The 27,988-nt window shown below is 38.9% G+C and overlaps 2 protein-coding genes across 2 annotated transcripts in view; both read left to right on the top strand.

The window, feature by feature from the left end:
* The first annotated feature begins 1,146 nt into the window (after nucleotides 1-1,146).
* On the top strand, nucleotides 1,147-14,200 carry Ltv1 (LTV1 ribosome biogenesis factor). Its single transcript, XM_015501945.2, has 11 exons — nucleotides 1,147-1,310; nucleotides 2,301-2,432; nucleotides 3,504-3,671; nucleotides 7,344-7,431; nucleotides 9,122-9,260; nucleotides 9,600-9,855; nucleotides 11,441-11,568; nucleotides 12,627-12,766; nucleotides 13,238-13,290; nucleotides 13,467-13,667; nucleotides 13,796-14,200. Exons 1-11 carry the CDS (start codon nucleotides 1,308-1,310, stop codon nucleotides 13,904-13,906), a joined length of 1,419 nt encoding a protein of 472 aa, XP_015357431.1. The 5' UTR covers nucleotides 1,147-1,307; the 3' UTR covers nucleotides 13,907-14,200.
* Nucleotides 14,201-14,658: 458 nt separating this feature from the next.
* The window catches only part of Zc2hc1b (zinc finger C2HC-type containing 1B), a 51,273-nt gene continuing 37,943 nt past the window's right edge, over nucleotides 14,659-27,988 (top strand). Inside the window, exons 1-4 of the mRNA XM_015501960.1 lie at nucleotides 14,659-14,955; nucleotides 23,121-23,182; nucleotides 25,184-25,303; nucleotides 25,916-26,054. Coding sequence (XP_015357446.1) covers nucleotides 14,916-14,955; nucleotides 23,121-23,182; nucleotides 25,184-25,303; nucleotides 25,916-26,054 — 361 coding nt within the window. The 5' untranslated portion in view covers nucleotides 14,659-14,915. The remainder of the gene's footprint in view (nucleotides 14,956-23,120; nucleotides 23,183-25,183; nucleotides 25,304-25,915; nucleotides 26,055-27,988) is intronic.

A 27,988-nucleotide genomic window follows, 5' to 3' on the forward strand; every position in this document is an offset into this window, starting at 1 on the left:
CAGGCAAAGTGCTAGAACCTCAATTCACTTAAATATTGAGTGTATGTGCCAGATATTAGATACAAAAATAAATAAAACAGATGGAAACAAAACAAACCCTGCCCTCCTGGATCATTTTTCTAATTTCTAACAAATACTAATAATGAATCTCTAGCACATAGAGTGCTATGTGTTATCTATTTCAAAGTATTGTCTCGAGGCAAGTTTTGCGGTCCTAACCTGTCTATAATTTTTACTGCATGGAAAAAATAATATTCCACAAATATTTGTAATGGTAATATGTTGGCCCTAATTATAGACACGTTGCAAGATAATTCAGACATGGGGAAGATACCAGTAATTGGGGAGAGGAAACACAAATTTGAGGATAGTTACTACCGATAAAACTTTCAATGGAAATTAGATGGAGATTTTATTTTGTGCAAGAAAAGCTGAGAGTGCTTCAGCACCTGCCAGAAATCTTCCCAAGAAGATTATGCTTATGGCTTAACTCGGTTAAACCAAGATAAAACATTTTGAGGAACGACTTGGAAGAAAACTAATTTCACAGTAAGATATGCAAACGCCAGAGATTCGTATATTATTTTATTACTTCCATGCCTCTACAGTCAGCATTTTCGGAGGTTTTGTTAACAGGATAGGTGGAGGCAGTTTATTGAACGGCATAAGGCAGAGGTCGGATCAAGTCTGGGGTTGCCTGCAACAGCAAGGCCCGACCCTGTTACTAGGCAACCGACTGTGGCCCTCGCCTTAGAAAGGAGGGAACCTGACAGCTCGTGACCTGGGGGTGGGGTGGGGGCAGTGGTTAGCCACCTCTCTTCTGCACCTGTACAGGGCTTTTGTCTGCGACGGTTGGGAGGGAATAGGTAAGGTACATCAGTCAATAGGGATGCTAGATTTGCCCTGCTCTGGGTAGAGGACGCTATAAAGGGAAGCTCAACCATAAGCACCAACCCCCTCACGCACCCCAACAGAGCAGCCCCCCCCAACCCCCCTTTCACCGGTGCAAGAATTCCTTCCGACAAGCGCCGCCCGCCCGGGGGCGGGAACCGAGCAAGCCCCACCTCCCGTAGCTCTCGCGACCGTTGAGACGGCGCCAAGAACGTAACTTCCGGCGGCGACCCATCCGCTCCTCCGTGATTGGTCCGTTTTCACAGGCTGCTGCATGACGTACCGCCCGGGACCTGTGGTCGCACGTGTGTCTAGGCCTAGAGACCGGCCCGTGAGCCGGCCTGCGGCGTCCCCCGGGATTTCGAGGGTGTGGTGGCCGCCGCTGTGTTTGGGTGTGAGTGCCGCGCGGCTGCAGTATGGTGAGCAAGCCTCGTTCGTCTCGGCGACCCGGCGCCGTAGTTTTTCCGAGGCCGGGTTGGTTTCGGTAGTGCCAGTGGCTACAGCTCCCTCGGTCTGAATTATGTCAGAGGCTGCTTGACGCACAGTGATCTGAAACGGGCCGTCCCCCTCATCCCCGGTCACTCTCCCCAGAAGGAGTAGTCCCGAGAGGTGGCTTTCCTTGTACCCTAGGGGCCTGCACCTCTGCGCGGTTTCAGTTCACAGAAAACCTGTGACACCTGACCCAATCGCTGCACCCCGCTGCTTCCTGGGGTTGGGCGGAGCGGGAGCTGCTGATCACTGCAGGCCCAGGAGTGGCAGATATATCTTCTTGTTCACTCTGGGGGAAAGACAACTTGTGGGAGAGTAAGGTTGGGCCTTTATAAAGAAAGTCACTCAGTTGGTTTCTGTTTGGAAAATCAAGGTTGAATAGCAAAATAAAAAAGTTTGGAGATGGAAATGAATCTTATTAAACATAAGCTGCTGTTTGTGTCTTGGTTTTCTTTACTAGTTGGTAGAGAGATGTTTACCTGTCTGGAACACCCTACTCCAGATTGTCTTGTGGCAGGCTCACTATCCTGGTTCATCCTGTCACGGCAAGGTCCCCATAGCACCCAGTCTAAAGGGACTCTTGAGTCATTGGCACAGCACCATATTTAATTTTCTTCACCTGAAATCATTTTCTTGTTGATTTGATTGCTAATAACAGGAACCTTACATCTGACTTCCACTGTTATATTCCCATCTCCCATAAGGAGGTCTGTCATAGAATAAGTGCCCAATTAATAATGTTTTCTAAAAGAAGTCATGGGTTCTATAGAGCACAAGTGCCATTGCCTACCCTAAATTGTAGATCTGAAAAGTCCATTGATCCTTCACATAATTCATTGAAGCTACCTGTGAGGTCTAAGGTATTATTTACTATTTTAGATGCTGTTTTAATGAATTGTCTTAATTCTCTTCCTTTGAAGCCTCACAGGAAGAAAAAGCCCTTTATAGAGAAGAAGAAAGCTGTCTCTTTTCACTTGGTCCACCGGAGCCAACGGGATCCTTTAGCAGCAGATGACACTGCACCCCAGAGGGTTTTGTTACCCACACAGAAGGTAGTTTCTGTTCTTTAGCCAGTGAATTTATAAACTATTAGGGCATTTGTTTGTGTTTTTCATGGTGCTGAGGATCTAACCACAGCCTTGCATATTCTAGGCAAGAACTCTACCACTGAGCTACACTCCATTCTCTGCTAGTAGTTTTAATAAATTGTTGGCCAATGATGGTTCTCAAATAACTGGTCTTCTGAGAAATAGTGTGTGATTCAGTTTTCAATACATGTGCTAAATTTTTGCATAATGTGTATTTATTTTGATTGGGAGGGTAAAGCATCTTCATTTGAGATGTTTAAATGAATAATTCTTATAAAGTAATGATAAACATTTACTAAACCACCAGCTACAATTCTGCATGATGTTATTTAGGACACAACCATATGCTCAACCTCTGCTTTCCTGAGATCTGCCATTTAGAATAGTCTTTTTGTAAACTTCATTTTGCCTCCTGGTCATTCATCTCATGAAATATAAACTATCTGAGCTCATGCATTAGCTTTGGAAAATGTCAGGGAGCCTTGAAAAGGATGATTTGATTTTGTTAGAGTATACTTGTTAAGTGTAGATGACATAAAAGAAAGTGTTGGGGAACAGTAGCCATATTTTAGCTCTTCAGTACATTGAGAAAATTATACTTTCTTTTCAAAGCCTGTAACTTTTCTAATCTTCCAAATACGTGATATATGCATTTATTTCTTAGCTTGAATTGTTACATGAAAATGTTTAGTGGAATGAATTGTTTTTGTTCCTGTTTGTTTTATTTATCAAGGTCTTGCTATGTAGCCTGGGCTGGTCTTAAACTTGTGGGTTCAAGGGATCCACTTTACTCTCTCAGCTATCCGGGGCTGTAGGCATACACCACTGCAAATGGTTTGTTTTCATTGCATTTTAATTTTATGTAGAATCTGGTTTAGAAGTGCTGCATTTCCTGAGTTTGTTAAGAATTCTTTGTCTCATTCCTATAAGCCATCGTTCATGTGCCATCTGCCTCCTAGTCAGTAATTTGTGCTTATAGTATTGCTGAGCCCTATCCAAATAAGGGATACTAATTTCATTTTGTTGTTGTCCAAGATAAATGATGAAGAAAGGCGAGCAGAACAGAGGAAGTATGGTGTATTCTTTGATGATGACTATGACTACCTACAGCACCTGAAGGAACCATCTGGGCCCTCAGAGCTTATTCCTGCTAGTACCTTCCACAGCAGCAAAGATGAGAAAGAAGAAACTTCAGTAATTCCAGTAAGCCTTTTCAGCAATTTAGGCATGAGATATGAATGTGGGAAAGAGTGAAGAAACGACTGGTTGTTTTAAAAAAAGATAACTGTTTCCAGCAAAAAATGGTGTCTATATGAAGAGCACAGATAGGCCATGTCTCCACTTAAAATTGTATGTGCATACCTGTATCATCAGGAGAAGAGTAGGCCATCTCTTCTGGTAGCAGGTGGTAAAAGTCATAACATTTGACAGTTTCAGGACTTCTGATTGGTGAGTCATGTGAGGCAGCACTTTTCAATAGAGGAAAAGCAGCTAACTTTACATTAATAACCGTTTCAGGATCATAAACTGTTCCAAGATAGACTATAACTTTTATGAACTATTTAGATCTTCAACACTTTTGTAAAAGCTGCAGGCTAACCATAAGAGAAAACAACATAAATAGATTATAATGAAATGCCTGTTATTCTTCCCAACAAAAGTGCAGTCCATTTTAATACTTTTATCTTTTAGGTAGAAATGAAGGCATGTGTTTATATAAAACTAGTGCTATTTTAAGTTCTGCTCATCCCCCTCCATCCCTTCCATTTATGTTATGGATGCCCATGTTGTGTGCTTCTGTTTTAGCGTAGAGTAAATTTTCCTGTAGGAAACTTTTATATTACCTGGCAGTTAAAATAAAGGAGATTTTCGTTGGGATTATAGACAAGAGGAAGAGATTAAAAGGGGGAGCACCAATTCCCAGTTTTTTGTTTTCTAATCTTGTCATGATCTGGTGCTTCTTTCCTCAGAAAAGATGTGATCATAGTTCTTCTAGTCCATAGCTTGTCTTTTATGCAGAGTTAAAAGTGTTAGGTTTCAGGAATTCAATTCAGAGAACGAGGTAATGACTGCAGCTGTTCCATTTGTAAACTAGGACATAGCTCTTGTAAGGCCCTGCATTCCACCATTGTGTTGATATCATAGTAGAACCAATTTCTCTGTTCTTTCCCAAGCCTGTTATATCAGAAGTAGGGTACTTTTGAGACTTCCTTCTGTACTCCATTGAGGGAGAGGAGAGGCCTAATAGTTGTTCAACTTCTTTATCTTTCCTGGGGAGAAAGTTTTTAATAAAGATATAATATTCCTTTGGCTGAATCATATTAAGGTTTAAGCTTTTAATCCTTAATTCATTTTAGGTAAAAGAAATCACTAATTGATTTTTTTAAAACAGAAAAAGGCTATTGAATGGATACTTCAGTTGTATTTATAAGGACAAATGAATTATGTTTAAAAACAAAAGTGCCATTGATATTCTATAGTGCTGTACAAAAAAATGTAAATTAGTCCCACCTACTTTTATGACTTTAATTTGTGACAAACCAAAATTGAATAGACCAGATGTTTTAGCTTTTTGCTGCTGTGACTAAAGGATCTAACCAGAACAATCTTAGGGGAGGAAAAGTTTACTTGAGGGCTCATGGTTTCAGAGGTCTTAGTCCATAGGCAGCTGGTTCTATTCCTTGGGGCTTAAGTGAAGCAGGACATCATGGTGGAAGAGTATGGCAGAGGGAACCGGCTCACATGATGATCTGAAAGCAGAGACTTCACCCTAGTTACAAACTATATACCCCATAGCCATGCCCCCAGTGAACCACTTCCTCCAGCCACACTCAGCCTGTATCTAGTCAACAATCAATCCTGTTAGGGATTAATTCTCTGATTAGGTCAAGTATATAACTCAATCATTTTTCCTCTTAACCTCTTGTATTGTCTCTCACATGAGCTTTTGGGGGACACCACATCTAAACCATAAAATCAGAAATATTGAATAAACCTTAGAAACAACGTAAGGTAATTAGAAAAGACATTACAGAAATAATGCTTGAGCTTGTCTTGATTTTCATGAAGATGGTGCTTTGGCAGAAAATAGTTCGGCAAACTCAGAATAGGAACTACTGCAACCAAAAAAAAAAAAGTTGTACTCTTCTAAAAGGGAAAGTAATCACTATCTAAACTCTTATCGTGTATGTGACTGACTATTTCCAAGATTTGAAGAAATCTCCAATGGTTAAATTCACTAAATTTACTCAGGCTGAGCCCTTCCCCACTTTTTGTCTAGTAATCACAAAGAGTACTGTTTAAAAAAACCTAAGAATATATGTGTGTGTATAGTGCGTGCATTTATGTAGTGTGTATGTATATATAGTGTTGTGGGTCACAGTGATAGGCATATTGCTGCTCAATAAATTATTTTGAATTATCAAATGACAGTGAGGGATTGGACTTGATTTATGTAGTAATCTTATACTAAGAAATTTGGACATATGGGGTAGGCCTTGATTTTATGTGGCCTTGAAAAATTGGGAGCTTAAGTACAAAGTGAAGAATGAGAACAATATTATAAATTTATGAAAATACTAAGGGAGTTTAATCAGACAGGTATGAAGGTTAGATTAGGGGTGGACTAATGGAGCAGCTGTTGGGGCAATCTACATCTTGGTTAGTCCATAAATTGGATGGTGCCTGAAGGAGGGGAGTAAAGTCATTCTCTGCAAGAGTTCAAAAGGACACAGGGACAGAGAGGAATGATTATGACCACTGTAGGATTTAAGACAGCTGATGCAAAGAAAGGCTTTGTTGTTACTAGAGATGGGATGTTATCTCTAGTCTTAAGAGAAAAAGATTAATTTTGTTTTGAAACTTTAGGCAAGTGGAGTTACAAGATCTGGATTTGAGTCCTGAAACCTCTCTCAGTGACCAGTCTCAGGCAGACATAATGTTTTACCCTTTTAAGCTTCTATTCTTTCACTAAAATGCACATCTTAGATGGTGGAATTGTATGTCCAAATGTGTAAGTGGCACACAGGTGAGAGATTACAGAATGTTGTAACATTTCCTAAGTTTGTGATAACCAATTACCAAATACTACATGACCTAACAGAAATTTATTGTTTCTTTGTTCTGGAGGCCAGAAATCTGAAATCAAATTATTGGCAGGTTCAGTTCCTTCATAGGGGCTCAGGGGGAAGATTCTCCTGCTTTCCTTACTTGTAGCTTCTAGAGGTTGGTGGCAATCTGTCCTTAGAGTTCCTTGGCGTATGGATGTTTCACTCCAGCATGCCTCCATCTTCACATCACATTCTCCCTGATGTGTCTGTCTTCTCCTGGCCTCTTTAAGGGCATACTGGCTGACTAGAGCTCACCCTAGTTCAGTATGACCTCATCTTAACTACTTGTACAAGATTTAGTGCATTTTCTTTTGCTATTAATAACACCCACAGTCTTGAGTAAGTTATAAGGAAAAAAGGTTTATTTTGGCTCATGTCCGAGGTTGAGGGGCTGCATCTGATGATGCCCTTATTGCTGGCAGAGAGTCATGGCATCACAGAGAACATGTGAGTGACCTAGCAAACTGACTTTTATAGCAGACCCACTGTAGTCACATGAATGGATTAGTTCATTCATAATAACAGAGCTCTGATCACCTCTTCCTACCTGGTCTCACTTCTAATACCTTATAATGGGGAATAAATTTTAACCTGAGTTTCAAAGAAAACAGACCATAATCAAACCATGAAAGACTTTATTTCAAATATGGTCACAGTCTGGGGGGATGGGTCGACATAAATTTTGAGGGGACACTTTTCAGCCCAGTATAGTAGTTGGAAAGTATTTTCAAAGTAAACCTAACAATTGTCTAATTTCTTTTTTAAGAGTACTGGAATTAAGTTGCCTTCATCTGTATTTGCATCAGATTTTGAGGAAGATGTTGGGTTGTTAAATAAAGCAGCTCCAGTTTCAGGTGTGTTTCATTTCTGTAAGTTTTCAAATGGATAAATTTGTGTTTTACAAACAGAAATGTAATGATGTAGGATTTTGCTAACCTTAATATAGGATTAAAACAATTGAGATGTGTCTGTAATTCATGTTAAAGATCATGAGGAAGGGACAAATATGGTTAGCAGCCTTTTGTGTTGTGCCATCAAATTCCTCAATTGAAGGGGATCTCTGAGAAATTCAAGTTTATGGCAGTCTAATAGAGAAATTTTAAATCACCTAGCCTTTTACAAAGACAGTGTCACATTCATTAACAATACTATAATTTTGAACAATAATCTTTTTCACAATTTCTCCTAAGAGTATATAAATATTTTAAAGAAGTTTTAATTTACTACCTATTCAAGGTACACTGAAACTGGTTTTTAAAAAGTTTTTAGCATCAACATTGTAGTTTAGAACAAACACAAAAATCCAAGTAGTGTTTTGATATTTTCTTCCAAGTTGCCTTAATTATTGACTTAACATTTGCGTTGATTTATTGATTTTTTTTTTTCTTCAGACTTAAGTTGCTAGAGTGTTAGGTTAAACAGAACAAAGCATGGTCCCTGATCTCAAGGACTTTACTTCAGTTATAAAAAATAATAACTGCTAATTTATAGTAATATCAGATTGGTAAATACTGATGAGGCAAAGGGTTCCAGACCCAGCTTCAGGTTGTTAGGCAAGACTGCCTAGAGGATGTTTAGGTTAATCTGTTTTAAAAATTTTTTTTAAATTTATTTGCATGGTGCTGGGAATCAAACCCAGAGCCTGTTGCATGTAAGGCAAGCACTTCACCACTGAGCAACACCCTAGCCCTCAGTTGATTTCTTAATAAAAGTCACTTGGAAGAGGGAGGGAGGGATGGAGAATTTATCCCACACAGAAGACTGAATGTCAGAAGCTGCATGCATTTTCACATGCCAGAAGGAAGGGTGAAGATTAGTAAGAAATGCAGCTGAGCCGAGTGGAGTGGCGCACACCTATAATCCCAGTGGCTCAGGGGACTGAGGCAGGAAGGTCTGAGTTCAAAGCCAGCCTCGGCAAAAGTGAGGTGCTAAGCAACTCAGTGAGAACCTGTCTCTAAATCAAATACAAAATAGGGCTGGGGATGTGTCTCAGTGGTTGACAGCCCCTGAGTTCAATCTCTCGTAGCCCCTCTTCCCCAAACAAAGAAATGCAGCTGAAAAGTTAAGCAGTGGCCATGTATCAGACAGTGTTGGAAGCTGTGTCAAATCAGAAGGTTGAACTTGAAAGGTTTTCTCTAACTTCATAGTTTTTTTCATTAGATGGAAGAATATCACCGAAGAAACAGGTTGAGATTTATTAAAATCTCGAGAAAAAGTGTAATAGTGTATAAATACTTAATTTGAATTACTTCTAGCAGGTGAATTTTAAAGCCCAGTTTCTTCCTGCACGTGAAAGCTTTGAGTTGCTAAATAGATTAATATACATCTGCAGTGGAAGAGTGTTTTTCCTAGTAGATACTGGAAGAGAAATTTTGCCTTTCATCTCTTGTTTTTAACTGGACTGAACTTAAGGTTTTAAATCATTCCTTTATCCTCACTAACTAAATAGAATCTGGTACATTATATTATGGGTATACAGGTTATATAAAGTGGATGAATGATGCTTTCTTGGAAATTATTGCTCAATTTTTGTTTTCTTTTTAGGACCTCGACTGGATTTTGATCCAGACATTGTTGCAGCTCTTGATGATGATTTTGATTTTGATAATCCAGATAACCTACTTGAAGATGACTTTATTCTTCAGGCTAATAAGCCAACAGGAGAAGAGAGAATGGATATACAGTATGTGTGAATTGTTTCAAAGTGCAGATGACATGACCGGCTCCTTCAGTGAGAGGACTACCATGTTTTAGTAGGAAAAGACCTTCAAGAGTATTAATCTGAGACATCTTTATTTTAGAGCAGAAAATAATTTAGTTTGAGACATCAGCTCTTTATATATTGGTGGGAATAAAGTCAAATATCAGCTGCCACTTCATTGCTTTTCTTATCCCATCAGCACCTCTATTCCCATCTGTATAAGAACCCTTCCTGAAACACCCTCCTGTTTTACTTATGTAAAGTTGAATTGATCTGTTATTAAATTATTTGACGAGTTAACTTATGACTCTTGGAATTTAGGAAATGTGAAAGTGAAGATGGTAGCGAGTGGGAAGATGTGGACGATGAGAAGGGGAGCGGTAGTGACGATGACTATGACACTGCAGGCCTGGTGTCAGATGATGACATGGCTGCCCCTGGGAAACCTCTTACACCCATGGAAAAGCACTTGTTCTGGGATGAGGAAACAAAAAGTCGGTTTACAGAGTATTCTATGACTTCCTCAGTCATGAGGAGAAATGAACAACTGACCCTACATGATGAGAGGTTTGAGAAGGTGAGGTCCCCATAAAAGATGTTTTAGTATTTTCTCTAGTAACTGTACTTCTAAAAAAGTGAGAAAAAAGCTATGACTTTCTTTCAAAGCCTGAATTGTAGTGTACTTGATTTGGTTCTTCTATCATGAGTTTTCTCCAGAGCTTCCAATCCTGTTCTCTAGACTATCTTTACTATCTTTAGTCTCACCCATCCTGTCCTGTAGCACTTTCCTCCACCTCGTATCATCTCTCTTAACATGCTTATTTATTGTTTGTTGTATCTAGATTTGTCTCACATTGCAATGTTAGTTTGCCAAGGGCAGAGATTCTTATGTTATTTGCTCACTGGTACATGCCTAGCCCTAACGTGGTATCTGGCATACAGTAGGCATTCACTGTCCAATAAATGATGAGTGAGTTAAGGAATGGTTCCCTTCCAGGTAAACCCAAGACGGTTCTAACTTTGCTACAATCTCATACCATGTTAGGTTCCCTCTTCTGTGAAGAGAGGCAAACAGTTGCTGGGTGTGGTGGTAGCGTACACCTGTAATCCCAGCTACTTAGGAGTCCAAAGCAGGAGGATTAAAAGTTCGAGGCCAGCCCAAGCAAATTATTAAGACCCTGTCTCAAAAATTTTTAAAAAGGGGTGGGGATATGGCAAGAGCTCTTGGCCTGGCATGTGCAAAACTCTGGGTTCATTTCCCCAAACCATAAGAATAAAAAAAAAGAAGCCAACTGTTACTACAAATAACCTCACTTGTCAGGAGATACATCAGCATTTGCATACTCTTTGACAAAGGCTAACATTGTAAATGCTATTTGAATAATATAATAAATACCATCCAAAGAAAAATAGAATTATACATTAATAGGAGGCTGTGTTCAATTACAAGCTCTTTTAGTCTTTATAACCAAAGAATTTGAAAATGTTTGTTTGTGGTTTTTTTTGTTTTTAGTTGTAGATGGACACAATACCTTATTTAATTTATTTATTTTTATATGTGGTGCTGAGGATCAAACCCAGGACCTCACATGTGCAAACAAGTGCTCTACCACTGAGCCACGACCCCAGTCCCATTTTTTTTTTTTTTTTTGTTCCCGGGATTGAACTCAGGTGCACTCAACCACTGAGCCACATTCCCAGTCCTATTTTATATTTGATTTAGAGACAGGGTCTCACTGAGTTGCTTAGCACCTTGCCATTGCTGAGGCTGGCTTTGAACTCACGATCCTCCTGAGTCAGCCTCCCCAGCCACTAGGATTACAAGCATGCGCACCACCATGCCTGGCCTGAAGATGTTTTTAAAATGTTCTGAGGTAAGGATCTCTGCCTAGCATTTTATTCTCTAAGCTCAGTAGAGTAACTCCTTTTCATTTTAATTGGAAGCCTATTTTCAGTCTAAATGTGAATCTGGAATACTGGCTTGAAATCTGAAATATCTTTAAATCCTATTATGGTGCTAAATCCCTGCAGATATTTTAATGGTAGTTAGGATCTTAAAGTAGTTTTTAAATAGTGAGTAGAAATAATGTTGACATACAACATTTAAATACTGGAGTTAATGAATTTGTTTATTTTTAATGGTATGTTTTTTCTATTTCAAGTTTTATGAACAATATGATGATGTTGAGATTGGAGCTCTGGATAATGCTGAATTGGAAGGTTCCGTTCAAGTAGATAGCAATCGCTTACAGGAGGTTTTGAATGACTACTATAAAGAGAAGGCAGAGAAGTAAGTAAACTTTCCTTTCCCTGTTTAGCTGCTTCCCCCCCACCCCATCTCCAAATGAGATTTGTAGTGCTACAGTGAAATTCTTGTCAGATTCCGTTAATAAGGAAATAGTACATTTTTTATAAACTTTGGCTCATAGATTGCTTGTCAGTTTTGCCTGCATTTTGATATTAAGAATTCTGAAGCCAGCTGGGCTCAGTAGTGCACACCTGTAATTCCAGCGGCTCAAGAGGTGGAGGCAGGAGGATCTCGTTCAAAGCCAGCATCAGCAAAAGCAATGTGCTAAGCAACTCAGTGAGACCTTGTCTCTAAATCAAATACAAAATAGGGCTAGGGATGTGGCTCAATGGTTGAGTGTCCCGGAGTTTAGTCCCCAGTACCGCCTCCCCCACCCCCAAATAAAGAATTCTAAAGCTAAATATGACAGTGGGAGCATGCTGGGAACCACATTTTCTGTATTCTTGACTTAAAAAAGAGTCATGGTTGGATAACTGAGTGTCAGTGGAAAACGGGGAGTAGGGTGGTTCTTCTAGCCTTGTTTATGGAGTGCTGGGTGTTGCTGAGTATTCTGAAAAACAGGTAGTCATGGCTTATAAAGGAATAATAGTTTTAATCTCAGTTGATTTGCAGAACTGACTAGTGAATTTTGTTGTGAATTAGTATCTGCATCAAGGTGACTTTTTTCTGAGAGAAACTCATGAGGAGTTTAAATCTGCCAGAAAGGTCAGATGTTCCATGATTTCTGAAATATGCAGATCCCACAGCAGGAAAAGAAGCTACACACTTGGAGTGAATGATATAAATACTTTGGAGAGATGGATTGGCTAGTGCTTTTTTAGGCCTTAAAAAATTCTGTCTTCTCCATCTTGTTTAATACATAACCATATAAACTTGCCAATAGATCTCATTTATCAGCAGAGTAAATGTCTAAAACCCACTGACATAGGAATATGTGGGTTTAAAAAATTGTTAAAGAGTTTCTGTAGTTGTTTTAGTCACATATAATAACGAGGAAATTTCCCGTCTTTTGTCTTCATTTTTAAAAACATAACCAAAAGCTGTGTAAAATTGAATACTCTTGAACCCTTTGAGGATCAAGACCTACCAGTGAATGAGCTTGATGAGTCTGAGGAGGAAGAGATTATTACTGTAGTCCTTGAAGAAGCCAAAGAGAAGTGGGATTGTGAATCCATTTGCAGTAAGTATCTTTGTGCCTACTCTACTGCCATAAATGTGATAGTAATTTTAAAGTATTAAGTACATCAGCTTTGAAAAAGTACATCTATTTTAGTAGTAAGTTTTTAGGGAACTTATGAAAAGGGCTTAAAAGAGTAATATTTTCTATTATTGAATTATAAACAATTTAAAAACATTTATGAGGGAGACTCCACTGTTATTTTGTACTACAAAAACACCAAGGTCAGCAATATAGTGACCTTAGTAAAATATGCTGAACTAGAAGTGTACTTATTGATGCATGATTTTGGGGGGTTTGTGAAAAGAAATAGGAAGTAGTAATATCTCTATTAATGAGTTGCAAATAATTTTAAAATGTTTGAGAGAGACTCCAATGTTATTTCACATCACAAACACTAAGGTCAGGAATATAGTGGGATTTTAGTGCTTAACTGAAAGTGTACTTAATTAGTTCATGACTTTTGTTTTTTAGGTACATACTCAAATTTATATAACCATCCACAGCTTATCAAATATCAACCAAAGGTAAGCCCTGATATCCTAAGCTTTTTGAAATGTCCAATATGGGAAGAAGAGTGTACAAGTTTTCTCACAGTAGCTATCCCTTTGTGGCTGACAGCACTATTAGGAATAGCACCAGCAGTGAGCTATTTTTAAGATATGGGCAATAACTCTAGTGTCATTTCATCTTTTTATTTCAGCCCAAACAAATCCACCTATCTTCTAAAACAGGAATACCTCTCAACGTCTTACCTAAGAAAGGGCTTACAGCAAAGCAAGTGGAACGAATGCAGATGATTAATGGCAGCGATCTGCCCAAGGTATCAACCCAACCACGTTCTAAAAATGAAAGCAAAGAAGACAAAAGAGCAAGAAAGCAAGCTATAAAAGAGGAGCGCAAGGTAAAATATGTTTTTTAAATACAAGATTTATAAAGATTTGGTGGAGGGGAAATTTCAGGAGTTTTCTCCTGTGAAAGTAGTCTCTATTAGTTTAAAGATATGAATAACATGAGGATCCTCTTATACAGGAACGAAGAGTAGAGAAGAAAGCTAACAAATTAGCATTCAAGCTGGAGAAAAGAAGGCAGGAAAAGGAGCTGCTGAACTTGAAGAAGAATGTTGAGGGTCTAAAGCTATAGACAGCTGAATGTTGAGGATAAAGCACGTTCCCCGTTATGGGCTCCTTGTTATGTTCAGTTTATCCAGGATGTTAAGAGAGACAAGGCTGCTTGCCATTTTTACTGGCAGATGTTGAAGAGAAAAATACAATATTTGTATTGTTTTCCTACCAGCAAGTTTCCCCTGTCAACTGTCTTGTAAATATTGTATTGTTTTAAATTTAATATTATAAGCTTAGATTTGCTCTAAAATAAATGACTTCATGAATGTGAAATGTTTGGATAAATTAAAGGAAAATATCTTCATAACTTGAATGGAATTGGTGTATTCATTTATTTGTATGGTTGTCATAGTTGTTTTTCGCAGATGTTCTCAAATATTTCTTTGAAACTTCTCCACGCCTTTTCAGGAATTACATGGTTTAATTTGCTGTATGTAGAAAAGTGGCCTGGTTAAACTCAATTTTGAAATGCTGAGTTTATTCTGCTCAGTGGTGAGAATAGTTTTCATGAGAACATTCCTCTAGTAGGAAGCTGTTTTCCCTTGCTGTATACAAAAAGAACATTTCAGAAGGATGGGAAACTTAATATTAAAGTTGTTAGCATTTAGATTTCCTGTTATGTGACTGCATGACTATCTTATGGGATTTAGGAACAGTGAAGTCAGGAAACAGAGAAACTGAAGAAGTAATCAAGAAAACCTCTTTGGCTTTAAAGAATCCCTAGCTGAAAATCAGATATTTATTCACTTCAGTTTAAACTAGAAAGTTTAATCTTTTCATCCATATTTAATGTTCAGACCCACTTATGCTTAATTAAAATACAGATTGAAAACTTTCCCTCCTTTCAGTGAGTTGTTTTGTGTAACATCAACTGTTCCAAAGTTTAAGCAGTGACACCATCACAATTGTTAATTATTTGGTAAACTGTGACTTCTTGCAACTGACAAGTGGCCCTTGTTCATGTGTCCCTGCCTAATGTGGTGTTATATGGACTGGACTCTGAAAATCTGTGGACACTATTCATCTGAATGAGGAACAGCATGGCTGGGACTGAGCCATTTTTGGCAGGTGAGCTGAATTTGATATCTGACTTATTAGAAGGGTCTTCATCTGGAATTAATTTGAGTATGGTTTTTCCAAAGCTGATAGGTGTCACTTTAAGTAAATAAATAAATAAAAAGCGTGGCTACACAGCTTGTCATTATAGAAGTTGGCTACCAGTATCTAAATGCCAACCTGTAGAAGCAAAGAGTCAGTTGGTGGCTTATGTGAATATAGGGGATGTAAATCCTGAAAGGATTGACAATTTTGGTAATTGTCTCAACTGAAGTTTCTCAAAACCAGCAAGAATGTTGTAGACATTTGATATTACTTGATTCTGGTGCTACTTTCAAGTTTAAGTTAGCATATGATGTATTTTGCTGTTAGGAGAATGTGACCAACCTCAATTTTGAAGCATATCATAATTTAGGCTGATTATATTCCCTACTTAAAGGTTTGATTTTATTCTGGAGAATAAAGTCACAGAAATTAAAACAAATTTGCTAATATTTTGTTTTATTTCACCTACCACCCCTAGCCCCAAACTGTCTTCCACATCAGGCACTCAAGTTGGCCAACATTTTAGCCGTCTGTAAACAGTGCCTGGAAATGGAACATACATGCTCCTTGCTAAATGATGGCAGTTCCCAGAGATAAAGGATTTTGCCTTCAAGAACCACAGATCAGAGGAGGCAGGGTGTGTGCAGCAAAGATAATTGGCAGTGCCGGCACTGTGCTAAGTACCACTTGTAATGGGGACCTTGGTACTTACTGATCCCTTGAAGGTTCTTAAGTTTGTGCTTAGTTGCCCCCTTCTCCATAAGCTTTTTCCTGAGCATGTGTTTAAAAATAACATACCCGCCTTCTTGGCATTCTTTATCCTCCCCTGCTTTAGGTTTTCCATGACATCTGTTGACATCTGAAACTCTTTTTTTGGTCTCTCAGTAGAGGAAGGCAGAAAATTTTTGCCTTATCCCAGTGTTTAAGATAGTCCCTGTCATTTGTAGAATCTCTAAATAGGATATGAGTGAATGGGCACATAGGAAAGGCATTTCAGAAAATACTTAGAAGTAACTCTAGTGCTTGGACTTCCTGGGGTTAACAAGGAGGAAGACCTAAGATCACAGAGAAGGAACAAAGTCGAGAAGAATTTGCCTGTATATTTTATTTGGTTTAAGCATGGTCCACGATTGGTTCGAAGCCACTTCAAATATTTCAGCGCTACTATTATATTTAATTCTGGATATCCTAACTGCTGTAAACTGTCCATGTTTACAGTTTACAGCAGTGTCATCTGTGACACTGTATCCCACAATATCATTGTGATGTCATCACATCAACTCAGGTAAACAGCAGAACTCTGACTGCCTTGTGACCTTACTGTTAATATTGTCTATACTTTTGTTTCCTCATGTGTCTTGATACTGGTTTGCTTTCTCAAGTTTGTCCTAATTAAAAGACAAAAGAAAGATAAAGGGCAGAAGGTAAAAATTCTAATGGCCTTATGTTTTAGTTGTGAAACTTGCAAAACATGCCCACTTTTCAAGTTAAGAGTAGAACTAATAGGCCTGTACATCTGTAGACCTATTCTCAATTTCATTTTATTCTTTCCCCTCAGGAAACTTTCAGTCATACATCAATGATCTAGGCTACTATGCATATTTTTTTCCCTAAATCATCTTTATGGTATATCTGAATGCAGAATCTTCTTTATTTTGGAACAGCTGAAAAAGAAGCATAAACCCAGCTCTGTGAAGTCAGTATTTGCTGTGAAGGCATCCTTGAAAGGATAAACCAAACAGTCTCTGGGACTGACTTCAGTTTCTAGAGTTCATAGGAGTCCCATGTGTTCTTGTTATTGAGTGAGGCGATGAGTCCTAGGAAGTAAGTTACCACATTAGGAGAATGTGACTAACCTCAATTTTGAAGCATATTGTGATTTAGGCTGAGTATACTCCATACTTAAAGATTTGATTTTATTCTGGAGAATAAAGTCACAGTAATTACAACAAATTTGCTAATATTTTTATTCTACCCATCACCCCTAGCCCAAACTGTATCTTCTGAACCAGGAACTCAAGTTGGTTAACATTTTAGTTGTCTGTAAACAGTCTGGATCTGAAGAACTGTGCTTAGGGAGATATATCTTCTGCTTCTGAGCTAACCATGATCTATTCCCATCTCGAGATTAACGTACTATCTTGTGGGATGAGATAAACATCCTTAGCACATCTTGACATAAAGATGTAAAGGAAAGAACAGAAACTTCATTGGGTCATGGTCAAATGAGCCAAACAGAGAACAGAATGTTGGTCAGATTTCTTTGGATATACCACCCTAAGAATGTAAAGACATGTCTTGGCACTGATGGCCAAGTAGCATTGAATAGACTGAGCTTTGTTGTAGAGTGGGTTGTAGGGCTCACCTAATGTCAGTATTTTCAGGTATTTCCTAGTTGGATGATTAGATTACCAGGGAAGTTTTAATTCAATTCTGCCTTGAAGGTAACGGTCTGGCAGGCAAGTTCTGTAAGCCTAGGAGAGGAAGAAGAGGCATGTGGTATTCTCTGCTTTCAGTGTAACTTTTTGTGAGATTAGCCACTATAATTTACATATGGACACATACATGTACATCTAGATACATGCACCTACAGTCGGTCCTCATTCATGGATTCTCTATTTGCAAATCTACTACTGGCTAAAATTTCATTCTAACACCCAAAACTACTCGGGGCACTTTTACAGTCTTTTTTGGAGATATACATAGTCGTAAAAAAGGAACCCAACAAACATTCCCAAATGAGATCAAACAAGGTGTGCCCTCAGGTTTAAGGTCTCATATTGTAAACAAGTGCTCTTTTCAGGGTCAACTTGTCGACTTAGCTCTCCTTTTTTTTTTCTGTTTCCATTCTTGGTACCTTTTTTTTTTTTTGATGATGATTTCATTGTTTAAAATGGCTGCCAAGCTTAGTGCTGAAGTGCCATCTAGTGTTCCTAAGCACCAGGCTGTGATGTGCCTTAAAGGCACGGGTGTTAGGTAAGTTTCATTCAGGCATGAATGCTAGTTGGCATGAATTCAATGCTATTGGGTCAGCAATATATATTAAGTAGATGTCTCTAAACAGGAACACACATTAAGTAAGGTTTTGTACTGATCCATTGTCAAATATTTTTTTGTTTGACCTGAGATCCACAGAAACCTAACCCTGCATTTCCGAGCAGTGGTTCCGTATTTGCTAATTCAGGGATTCGGTGACTTTATAGGACCTAATTACCACAATGAGAAGGTCATACATGTGAATAAGTATCCGTACCTACCGAGCTGCCTGTTTTTGCTGTAGTACCCACACCTTCAGCTGTCCCTTGCATTGGTCAGTGTGCAGACTTTCTTTCCAGAGAAGAGGCAGCTAGAGAAACGAGCAGTCATCCAGAGGTTCCCCGCGGGATGTGGGGGATGGTGGTTCAGATTTCCTCTTGGTTCTTCATACCTTGACACTCTTCATCCTCATTCACCTGCACCAGTTACAGAGCTTCATGGTGCCCCAGGGTTCCTATGACTTGGGTTCTGTGGTGTGATGTGGTTCTCAGTTCTCCCCTGGGAAACAGATTTTGAAATAGTTCTAAGTCTTCCATGTCACTTACCATGTCTATCAGCTTTCTAGATCCCAGTTTTCTGTTGTTAACTTTCCTCTCTGTCCTTGGGGTTCTTTTTCCATGTCGCTTTGTCCCTTGACTGCAATTTCATTGGAGCTTGGCAGAGAGCAAAATTAAATGGGGCATTCTTTCTGTCATCCAAACTGAATGGTTTTTAGTTCCTTTTCTTATTTCATGACTTATGTTCCCTAGATTTAGTTGATAAATTGAGGCATTGTGGCAGCCCCTTGCCATAGGGCCATGGAAGATATTGATATTGCTAAATATTTGCATGTTCTGGACTGCAGAGAACCTAAGAATTCTTTGTTGACATGTGAATGAAGACATTGTCTTCCTTCTCTCCCATGCCATGTATCTCTGAAAGCATTTTTAACTTCCAGCTCAGAAAAGGAGTATCTAATCAGAATCAAGTCAGTGGTCGAACTTTTTTTTATTCTATTCCTCCTTATCTTTGTTTCTTATAAAGCTTTTGAGCTCAGATATTTATGAAGCTTAGTTTTATTTTTGTTTTGGTAAGCAAAATAACTTTTTTCCTCATTAAAAAAATTTTCAAGTATCATAAACAAATGTTTAAAAAGAATAGCCACCATAATAGTTGACTAAGTATGAATCCAAGTAGAGGGGGAAAAGATAGAAATAGCTGTTGATCTCAGGTGTGTGGTGGTGGATGCCTGCAATCCCAGCAACTTGGGAGGCTGAGGCAGGAGGATCACAAGTTGGAGGCCAGCACCAGCAACTTAGCAAGGCCCTATCTGAAAATTTAGAATTTAATAAAGAGCTGGGAATGTAGCTCAGTTGTAAAAATGTTACTGGGTTCAATCCCCAGTATGAAAGGAAGGGAAGAAAGGAATGTTGGTACTGTTATAGACATTTTCTATCAAAGGTGTTCTAATACATGTTTTTGAAAGTTACTCATTAACTCTGATTTTAAAAAAAAAAGTAATGCATACTCTTTGTATAAAAAAAAAAACTTGAAAATGCAGGACACTACAGAATAATCACATTTATTCTTACTTCCAGAGGTAGTTTCTGTGTGTGCATATGTCTTTTCAGACTTTCCTTGTAAATATATGAATGCATAAAATTTATCAACATTTTCCATGTTATTCTCTTACAGAGCATTTTTAATTGTTATATTTTATTTTTCAATTGTTAGTCTGTTCCTCTAAAGAGCCAAATAATATGATTATTTGCTCATACAGGTCATGTGGTCTCTGCTACAACTGCACAACTTTGCTGTGTAGTGTAAAAGCAACAATAGATACTAAACAAATGAGCATGACTGCTCCCATAAAACTTTATTTACAAAACATAGTCCCAGATTTGACCCACAGGCTTAGTTTGCTGACCCCTGGATAGTAATTTTGAATGTTTTTTTGACATGATTACAGCTTCACAAAAAGTTGCAAAATAGCATGCAGTGATCTCATACGTCCTTTACCCCATTTTCCCCAAGTTATATCTTAACTACAGTACCATATCAAAAGCAGGCAATTGACATTGGTACAATGTGTGTTTGTAGTTCTAAACTTTGTGTGTGTGTGTGTGATAATACTGGGGATTGAACCCAGAACGACTGTACCACTAAGCTACATCCTCAGCCTTTTTATTTTAAGGCAAGTTCTTGCAAACCTTCTGGCTCAGCCTCCCAAGTCACTGGGATTACAGATGTGAGCCACTGTGCCCAGCAGTTCTATACCATTTAAACATGCATAACCACTACCACTGAAGAAGATAAAGATCGATTCCATCATGTGAAGATCTCCCTCATTCTATCCCTGTCAGAACAGTTCCTGTCCCTCGACAATCTAATGTTTCTCATCTGTTTAATTTTATATGTTGAGACTGACATTCAAATAGAATAATGCAGTATATGACTTTTAGAAATTGACTTTTTTTCCTCCAGATTTAGATCCAGCTAGGTTGTTGCAAGTATCAGTACTATTCCTTTTTATTGCTGTGTAATATTTTAGGGTATGGATATACCAGAGTTTAACCATTCACCTACTGAGGGAATTTTGGTTATTGCAAAGGGTTCTTTTAAGGTTGTAATGATTTTCATGTGATTCAATATATGGTGCCATAATCTATGCAGCTCTTTGATCCCCACGCTCAGTTTTGCTGGCGAGGAAATAGACAAGCTTCAAACTTGGGCATGTAGTAGTCTGTCTGTATCCAAGTTTTGAATTGAATCTTATTGTGTCTTTTCTGCTTTGTACTGGGGATTGCACCCAGGGGCTTTTACCACTGAGCTATAACCCCAGTTCTTTTTATTTATGTATTTTTTTAAGACAGTGTCTTGCTAAATTGCTGAGGCTGGTCTCAAATTTGTGATCCTCCTGTCTCAGCCTCCCAAAAAGCTGGGACTATATAGGTGTGTGCTACTGGACCTGGCATATCTGTCATTATTTTATACTGTTTGAATTAATTAAAACTCACTGATTTAAACCCAAGGTCATTGATTTGATTCTCTAGGAATTTCTAGTTGCTTTGCAGATTACATGCTGACTTAATAGTAGATTTATAGTTATAGTGCTGATTGAATTTATAATCTGAATACTTGGAGACTCGGGTTCAGGTCTCAATGTTACCTGAGGTTTTAGAGACATTACCCAACCTTGAGTCTCCATTTTCTTCTCTGTTAAAATAGTACCAATGCAGTCTCTCAGGGGTGCTGTGAAGGACAAATAGAGAAGGAGTTTTGGGGAAAGGAGAACATATAAATGTTTGTCATATTCATAAAAAGAGTTATCCTTCGCAAGTGTTTTAGAAAAAGCAACATTTCACATTTTTATTTACAAGGAAGCATGTGGAGGGTTGTGGTAACTTTGCTGAAAGTAAAATTTAAGACCCAGTTTTAGAGTCCAGAGGCCCAAAGAAGAGGGGGGAAGAGAGATCTTCGTGTGTGCAGAGGTGGATGACCCGAGTTGAAAATACGATACCAATTAACAGACGTGAGAAAAAATCGTTTAAATCAACAACGTCTGCAGCAGGCTACCATCTGCTTCCTGTTAACCAGACCTTCCTTTTGCAAATTGTCTCCCCCTGGTTTCCATGACCCTGCTCTCTCCTGCTTCTCCTGGCTTGTCGTCCTCCTTTTCTTGGCCCTTCAATGTGAGTTTCCCCCAAGGATCTTCTCTGCACTTCTCTCTCCATGACTCCTTCCCTGGCTGTCTCTGCCTTGACTTCATTCCTCAAAGCCTGCATCTGTGTGTCTGACCCTGACCTCCCCGTTTCCCTCCTGCTGGCTGCATGACTCGATTTCAACTCGGTGCTTCCAAGGCTGAGGTCATTTTCCTTCCTAAGATGGTCTTCCTTCAAGCTCCCTGTTTCCATCCGCAGCCCCATGTCTTCTCAGGCCTTCTGCCTGTGAGCTGAGCATGGTCCTCAGCTCCCTTCTCTCTCTGCCACAGTCCACCCCCATCCCCAGGCTACTCAGGGCATAGAATCTTTGACATGTTTCCCTTTCCATTGCAGGCATCCACTTTCAGCTTTTAAATCAAACTCCCTTCTTCTCTTCGCACCTGTGTTACGTGACTCTTCCACTTCCAGTTCAGTCCCTGGTTGTTCCCTTATTTGTAAAGCCCACACGATGATTCTAATATCAAATCCATGCTCAGACCTCAAACTGCTTTTTAAAATCTTTACATACGGCAGAGAAACCAAAAGGAAGTTATATATATGAGAAATTTTTAAACATTCAGAATTTTGTTTTTCTTTTGATAAATTTTCTAACCACTTAAAAAAATTGTCTTCCTTTTTTTTTTTTTTGTACTGGGGATTGAACCCAGGGCACTTAACCACCAAGTCACATCCCCAGCCCTTTTTTATTTTTATTTAGAGACAGGCTCTCACTGGGTTGCTTAGGGCCTTGCTAAATTGCTGAGGCTGGCTTTGAAATTGCGATCCTTCTGCCTCAGCCTCCTGACTCACTGGAATTATAGGCATGTACCACCACACTCAGCCATCTTTCTATTTTTCTAGGCTGAACTTCATATATGGTTTCTCTCTCAGGATTTCCACAGAGCTGCATATAGTAGATATTTGATTTATTGAATGAGTGAGTGGCCCTATGGTAGAAATTCAGTTCTTGTTTGGCTTACACCTTCAACCAGGACTTACTGAGCACCTCACTGTGGGCTTTTTGAGGCACTGGGGCTATCTATCATAGGCACTTAGGCCTTCAGCCGAGTAAGGAATCCCAAAGATGATGATGTTGGATCATTTATAACCTTATGCTAAGGTACTGACTTTGTACTTAGGTCTTAAGCATAGCTATTTAAGAATATCTGAAACACCAAATAAATAGACTCTGGTTTGCCTAAAGGTGATGCAATTTACTTGTTTAGTAAAGTGAGAAGTTTATATGAGGAAAGGAAAAGAGGTGAGTTTCCAAAGGATCTTTTAAGAGGAGGAAGCAGAGGTGGAGAGGGAAAAGACTGAGTGCATCAGGCTATTGAGGTCACCTCCAGTCAGTCACTTCTTCTCGGCCAGGCAATTCCATGAAACTAACATAATGTGCTCTTGAATCTTATGCAGATGGCAATCAGGAGTTATTTCCCTGTGAAGTCTGTGGAAGACGCTTTGCAGCAGATGTTCTGGTAAACATGAAGACATTTTGTATAGATGTGTTTCGTTGAAGTTAAATGAACTGTCAAGTCAGTGAGGAGAGGTGGTGGTGCCAAGATTAAAGACAGATGTGGAGGGGAGACAAGGAAAGAGAAGAACATCACCTATGGCTGCCAGGCCTGGAGGACACTGAGGCAGGCTGCCGCCGCCACGTTGAAAAGTGACCCTACTTACCATGGTCTTCCTAAAACCATGCCAGATGGAAGGGTCTTGGCATAGCCGGTTATCCCTTGAGAGGTTTTGGCTCTTCCGCCTTTTCTTTAAGCATCAAAAATTCAAATTTCAAGGCCAAAACACCAGGGAAATTAGCTAGTCTAGAGGAATGAGCATTGAATTTCAGGCATCTGGAAACTTGGCTTTTAGCCGCAAATTTGTCACTATTCTGACAAGTCCTTTAGCCTTCCTGTTTTCTGCTTTGCCACGTATACAGAGCCCTCCAATTTCAGGGTTTTTAGACCATTTGAACAAAATAATATATGGATATAAGGCCTGATCCAAATTCAAGCTGTGTATCAAGTTCCCTGGTTTGATGGCTATCAAGTTGAATAAAAGCTTATTTCAAAATTAGGGGGTCAAGCAGATGATAGACCCCAACGTTGTAAAGATTCCCAAGAAAGATTATTTTTAAAAAAATATCTAAGATGATAAGACAATCATTGGCCAGGACATTTCAGATCAAGGACACTTTCATGGAACATAAAGGATTTGGACTAGAATCTACATTTGGAGGCTATACAATAAACTGGTGGGTTTTACTTGGGGATTTTAAAAATAAAATATCTGTTCTTCTAGTTTTCCTGGGTTATAGCTCCTTGAAACCAGAGGGGAAGCTCACAGGACCTGCTCTGGCCCTCTAATTCACCAGGGCACTGCCCTTACCTTTGCCAGCTTAGAGCTGCACCTCCTCAGAGTAGTGAGACCTAGGAGGTTCATAAGGAGAGGGATCACTAAATGTCAAGTATGTTTTGGAAGTTCCAGGTTTTACTCCCTAAGCCTATCTCCAGACTACAGGGAGCAACATTTGATCAAGTGATCTGATCTCTCTCCTTCAGTTTAACCAGACGCAGTGATTTTTATAGTCTGTATTTTGTTGAGTCTGGACAACGCAACTTTGTAAATGATAGCTATTATGTGGTACATATCCACCAAGGAAGAGGGTGAAGAAGTTGATGTGACCCCATAGGGGCACAAGAACTGATTTAAGAAGGTGTACATAGGCAGAGCTCTATGTGAGTGTCCTCCACTCCTTGTGCCAGAAATGTTGAGTACCTGAAGGATTACTGGTTGGAGCAAACAGCATAGTGCCCAAGTTTTAAAGTTAAACATAAAAGCAAAGTTGAAGCTGTGTAGCTGTTGTGTTTAGCCTTCCACCACTCTAACAAAATACGTGAGATAATCCATTGGTAGAGAGAGAAGGTTTATTTTGACTCTCCGTTTTGGAGGACCCAGACCATGATCAACTGGCCCTGTTGCTTTGGACTTGTGGCAAGGCAGCTAGCACATCGTGATGGTAGAAGCATGTATTAGAGCAAGATCACTCACCTCATAGCTAGGAAGCAAAGGAAAGCAGGAAGGAAGGGACTGGAGTCCCACAATCTGCTTTAAGGATATGCCCCAAATGACCTCAAGATCTCCTGCTTTAGGAGGGGTTAATCTCTAGGTTCCATAACTTCCCTGTAGCACCAGTCTGAGGACCAAGGCTTTAAGGCTTGGGCCTTTGGGAGATGATCAAGATCCAAGGAGCTATAAAGGGCCTTGTATTGTCTTTGACCAAACACATTATCTAGTTCCATGTTAGATGGTTGAAGAGAACCAACTAGATTTGATCTGCTGTGGTCTGAGAGTTAAGGAAAATGTAAGTTCTGAAGGAGCAAGCCAGTCACTATGGGGAGATTGGGGGTAAGTACACCTAGGGATTAAAAACTTTGTAACGTGCATTTTCAAAATTCCAATCCCTTCCCTTCCTTGTCTAGGAAAGACATGGACCAATATGTAGAAAACTCTTCAACAAAAAGCATAAACCTTTCAACTCCTTGAAGCAAAGATTACAGGGCACTGACATTCTTACAGTGAGGAAGACTACTCACTCCCAGGTACTAGCAATATCTTCTTCATTGTTCTTTATCATAGTAAGTACATTGAAGCCCATTCCTCAGTTCTATGGTTTTATTTTTGCTTGATAAGGCATTGTAATGTCATTTAAGTATAATTTGCCTTTATCCTTCTCTTTATAATCTTGCTCACTTAGATTTCCAAATATATTTCAGACACTTTCCAGATGTGGAAAAAAAATCTTGTTTATGCTTTCATTACAGTGGTTTTACATTTAGCAATTAAGAAATTGAATCTTGCCATTTGTCTTCCTTTAAAGTTGTATAGCTTGTTTTTCTGATCATTGTTATTATTTATTTTTTGTAGCATTGGGGATGGAACCCAGGGCTTCATGCATGCTAGGAAAGCACTCTACCACTGAGTTACATTCCCCAGCCCCAGATTTTTATTTTTGTTTTTTCTTACTACTATTGTGACTTGCAGACTTTATGACCATAGTGTCCAAATCTCTTTAAATAGAGCTTTTGAAAAATAAATTCTCCTTTTTCTCCGAATTTCACAGTCTTGGTTCTATAAGTTCAGATCCCAGCTTTTTAAGAAATTGTAATTGAGGGGTATATAGCCTACACTAATATTGGTTGGTTTTCTTACAGCATCAACCTGTAAGGAAATCTAACTGGAGACAGCAGCATGAAGACTTCATTAATGCAATTCGATCAGCAAAGCAGTGCACACTTGCCATTAAAGAAGGCCAGCCTCTCCCACCTCCACCCCCTCCATCCATCAATCCAGGTGTGTGCACTTTTTGGTTCACTTTTGAGACTCAGTTTGGCTTTTTTTTGTACCTGGAATTGAACCCAAGGGAGCTCAACCACTTGAGCCATATTCCCAACTCTCTTTATTATTTATTTTGAGACAGGGTCTCACTAAATTCCCTAGAGCCTTGCTAAATTGCTGAAGCTAGCTTTGAGCTTGTGATCCTCCTACATCAGCCTCCTGAGTCACTGGGATTACAGGTGTGCACTTCCACACCCAGCTTCTGTTTAACTTTTGGCCCAATCATCATACCTCCTATATACTCTAAAATTGATAGTAGCAATTACATAAAAGTAATTTTTTTTTTAAACCAGGGATTGAACTCGGGGGCACTTGACCACTGAGCCACATCCCTAGCCCTTTTTTGTATTTTATTTAGAGACAGGGTGTCACTGAGTTGCTTAGTGCCTAGCGAGAAGTAATTTTATCGGGCTGGGGATGTGGCTCAAGTGGCAGCACGCTCGCCTGGCATGCGCGGGGCACTGGGTTCTACCCTCAGCACCACATAAAAATAAAAAAATAAATAAAGATGTTGTGTCCACCAAAAACTGAAAAATATTTAAAAAATTCTCTCTATTTAAAAAAAAAGTAATTTTATCAATTATATAAAATTAAAAGTAAATGTGTGTGTTGTATAATGTATATAGTATATATTATCCTTTCCCCCAACCAATTCTGCATATTCTGTTTTCTTTCTGTCTCAACATGAGGTAACCACTGTGCCTTTTTGGTGTTATTATGTGACTCCAGGGGATACCATTTGCACCGTGACTAAGAACAAGGAGCTTTGCAGAACTGAGTTTAAGCAGTTCCACAAGAGTTCCATGGAGTTTCAGATATCCACAGCTCTTTTTTTAAAAAATGATTTAGTGGCTCATAGCTTTGTTATTCCAACCTTTTTATTTTGAAATTTTTCACATCTAGAAAAGAGGAAGGAAGAGTAGCATGGTCACCCATATACCTTCTGCTGACATTTGACAGTGTTAACATTTCTCTTTGTCTCTCTCTTTCTCTCTCTCTTTCTCTCTCTGGCAGACCATTTAAAAGTGAAGTTTCAAATATCCACACTTTATCCTTAAATATTTCAATATACATTTTTTAACATAAGTACATTTTCCTGTATAACCACAATGCTATTCTAACACTTAAAACACAATCTCATGTTTTCCCAGTTATTTTAAGAATGTCTTTCAAACTTCTCTCACCCCAGTCCCAGACCCGGCCCGAGCCACAATCCAGGATTCAGTCAAGGGTTACATGCTGCCCTTTGTTTTCTCTTCCGTTTTTTTAAATCTTACCCTACCAGACTGTTTGTCTTTTAGAATGCCTCATGTTCTATATTTGTCTGCTTGTTTAGTCATATTAATATTTAACTTGTTCCTTTATCCCATATTTTTCAATTGGAAGTTAGGGCCAGAGGCTCAGTTGGGTTAATTTTAATCCTTTATCAAATATATGATTTGCAAATATTTCCTACCATTCTGTGTACCGGCTCTTGATTTTCTTGATAGTGGCCTTTAATGTACAAAATTTTTGAATTTGGAGAAATTCTAGTTAATTTACTTTTTTTTTCTCATGTACCTGCTTTTGGTGTCATATCCGAAAAAAAAAAAAAAATGCCAGATCTAAAGCTACAACTCTTGTCCCCTGTGTTTTCTTTTTTCTTTTTTATTTTATTTTATTTTATTTTTTTATTGTGGGTTGTTCAAAACATTACAAATTTCTTGACATATCATATTCGACACTTTGATTCAAGTGGGTTATGAACTCCCACCTTCACCCCATACACAGATTGCAGAATCACATCAGTTACACATCCATTGATTTACAAATTGCCATACTAGTGTCTGTTGTGCTCCACTGCCTTTCCCATCCTCCACCCTCCCCCCTCCCCACCTCTCCCCTCCCCT

This window comes from Marmota marmota, unplaced genomic scaffold, assembly GCF_001458135.2.
Source record: "Marmota marmota marmota unplaced genomic scaffold, marMar, whole genome shotgun sequence".
Lineage (NCBI taxonomy): Eukaryota > Metazoa > Chordata > Mammalia > Rodentia > Sciuridae > Marmota > Marmota marmota.

Excerpts from the sequence above, each read along its gene's own strand:
- Ltv1 (XM_015501945.2), top strand. Across the intron at positions 9,261-9,599 it reads GAAGAGAGAATGGATATACA|GAAATGTGAAAGTGAAGATG; the intron begins GTATGTGTGAAT and ends CTTGGAATTTAG. Across the intron at positions 13,668-13,795 it reads CTATAAAAGAGGAGCGCAAG|GAACGAAGAGTAGAGAAGAA; the intron begins GTAAAATATGTT and ends CCTCTTATACAG.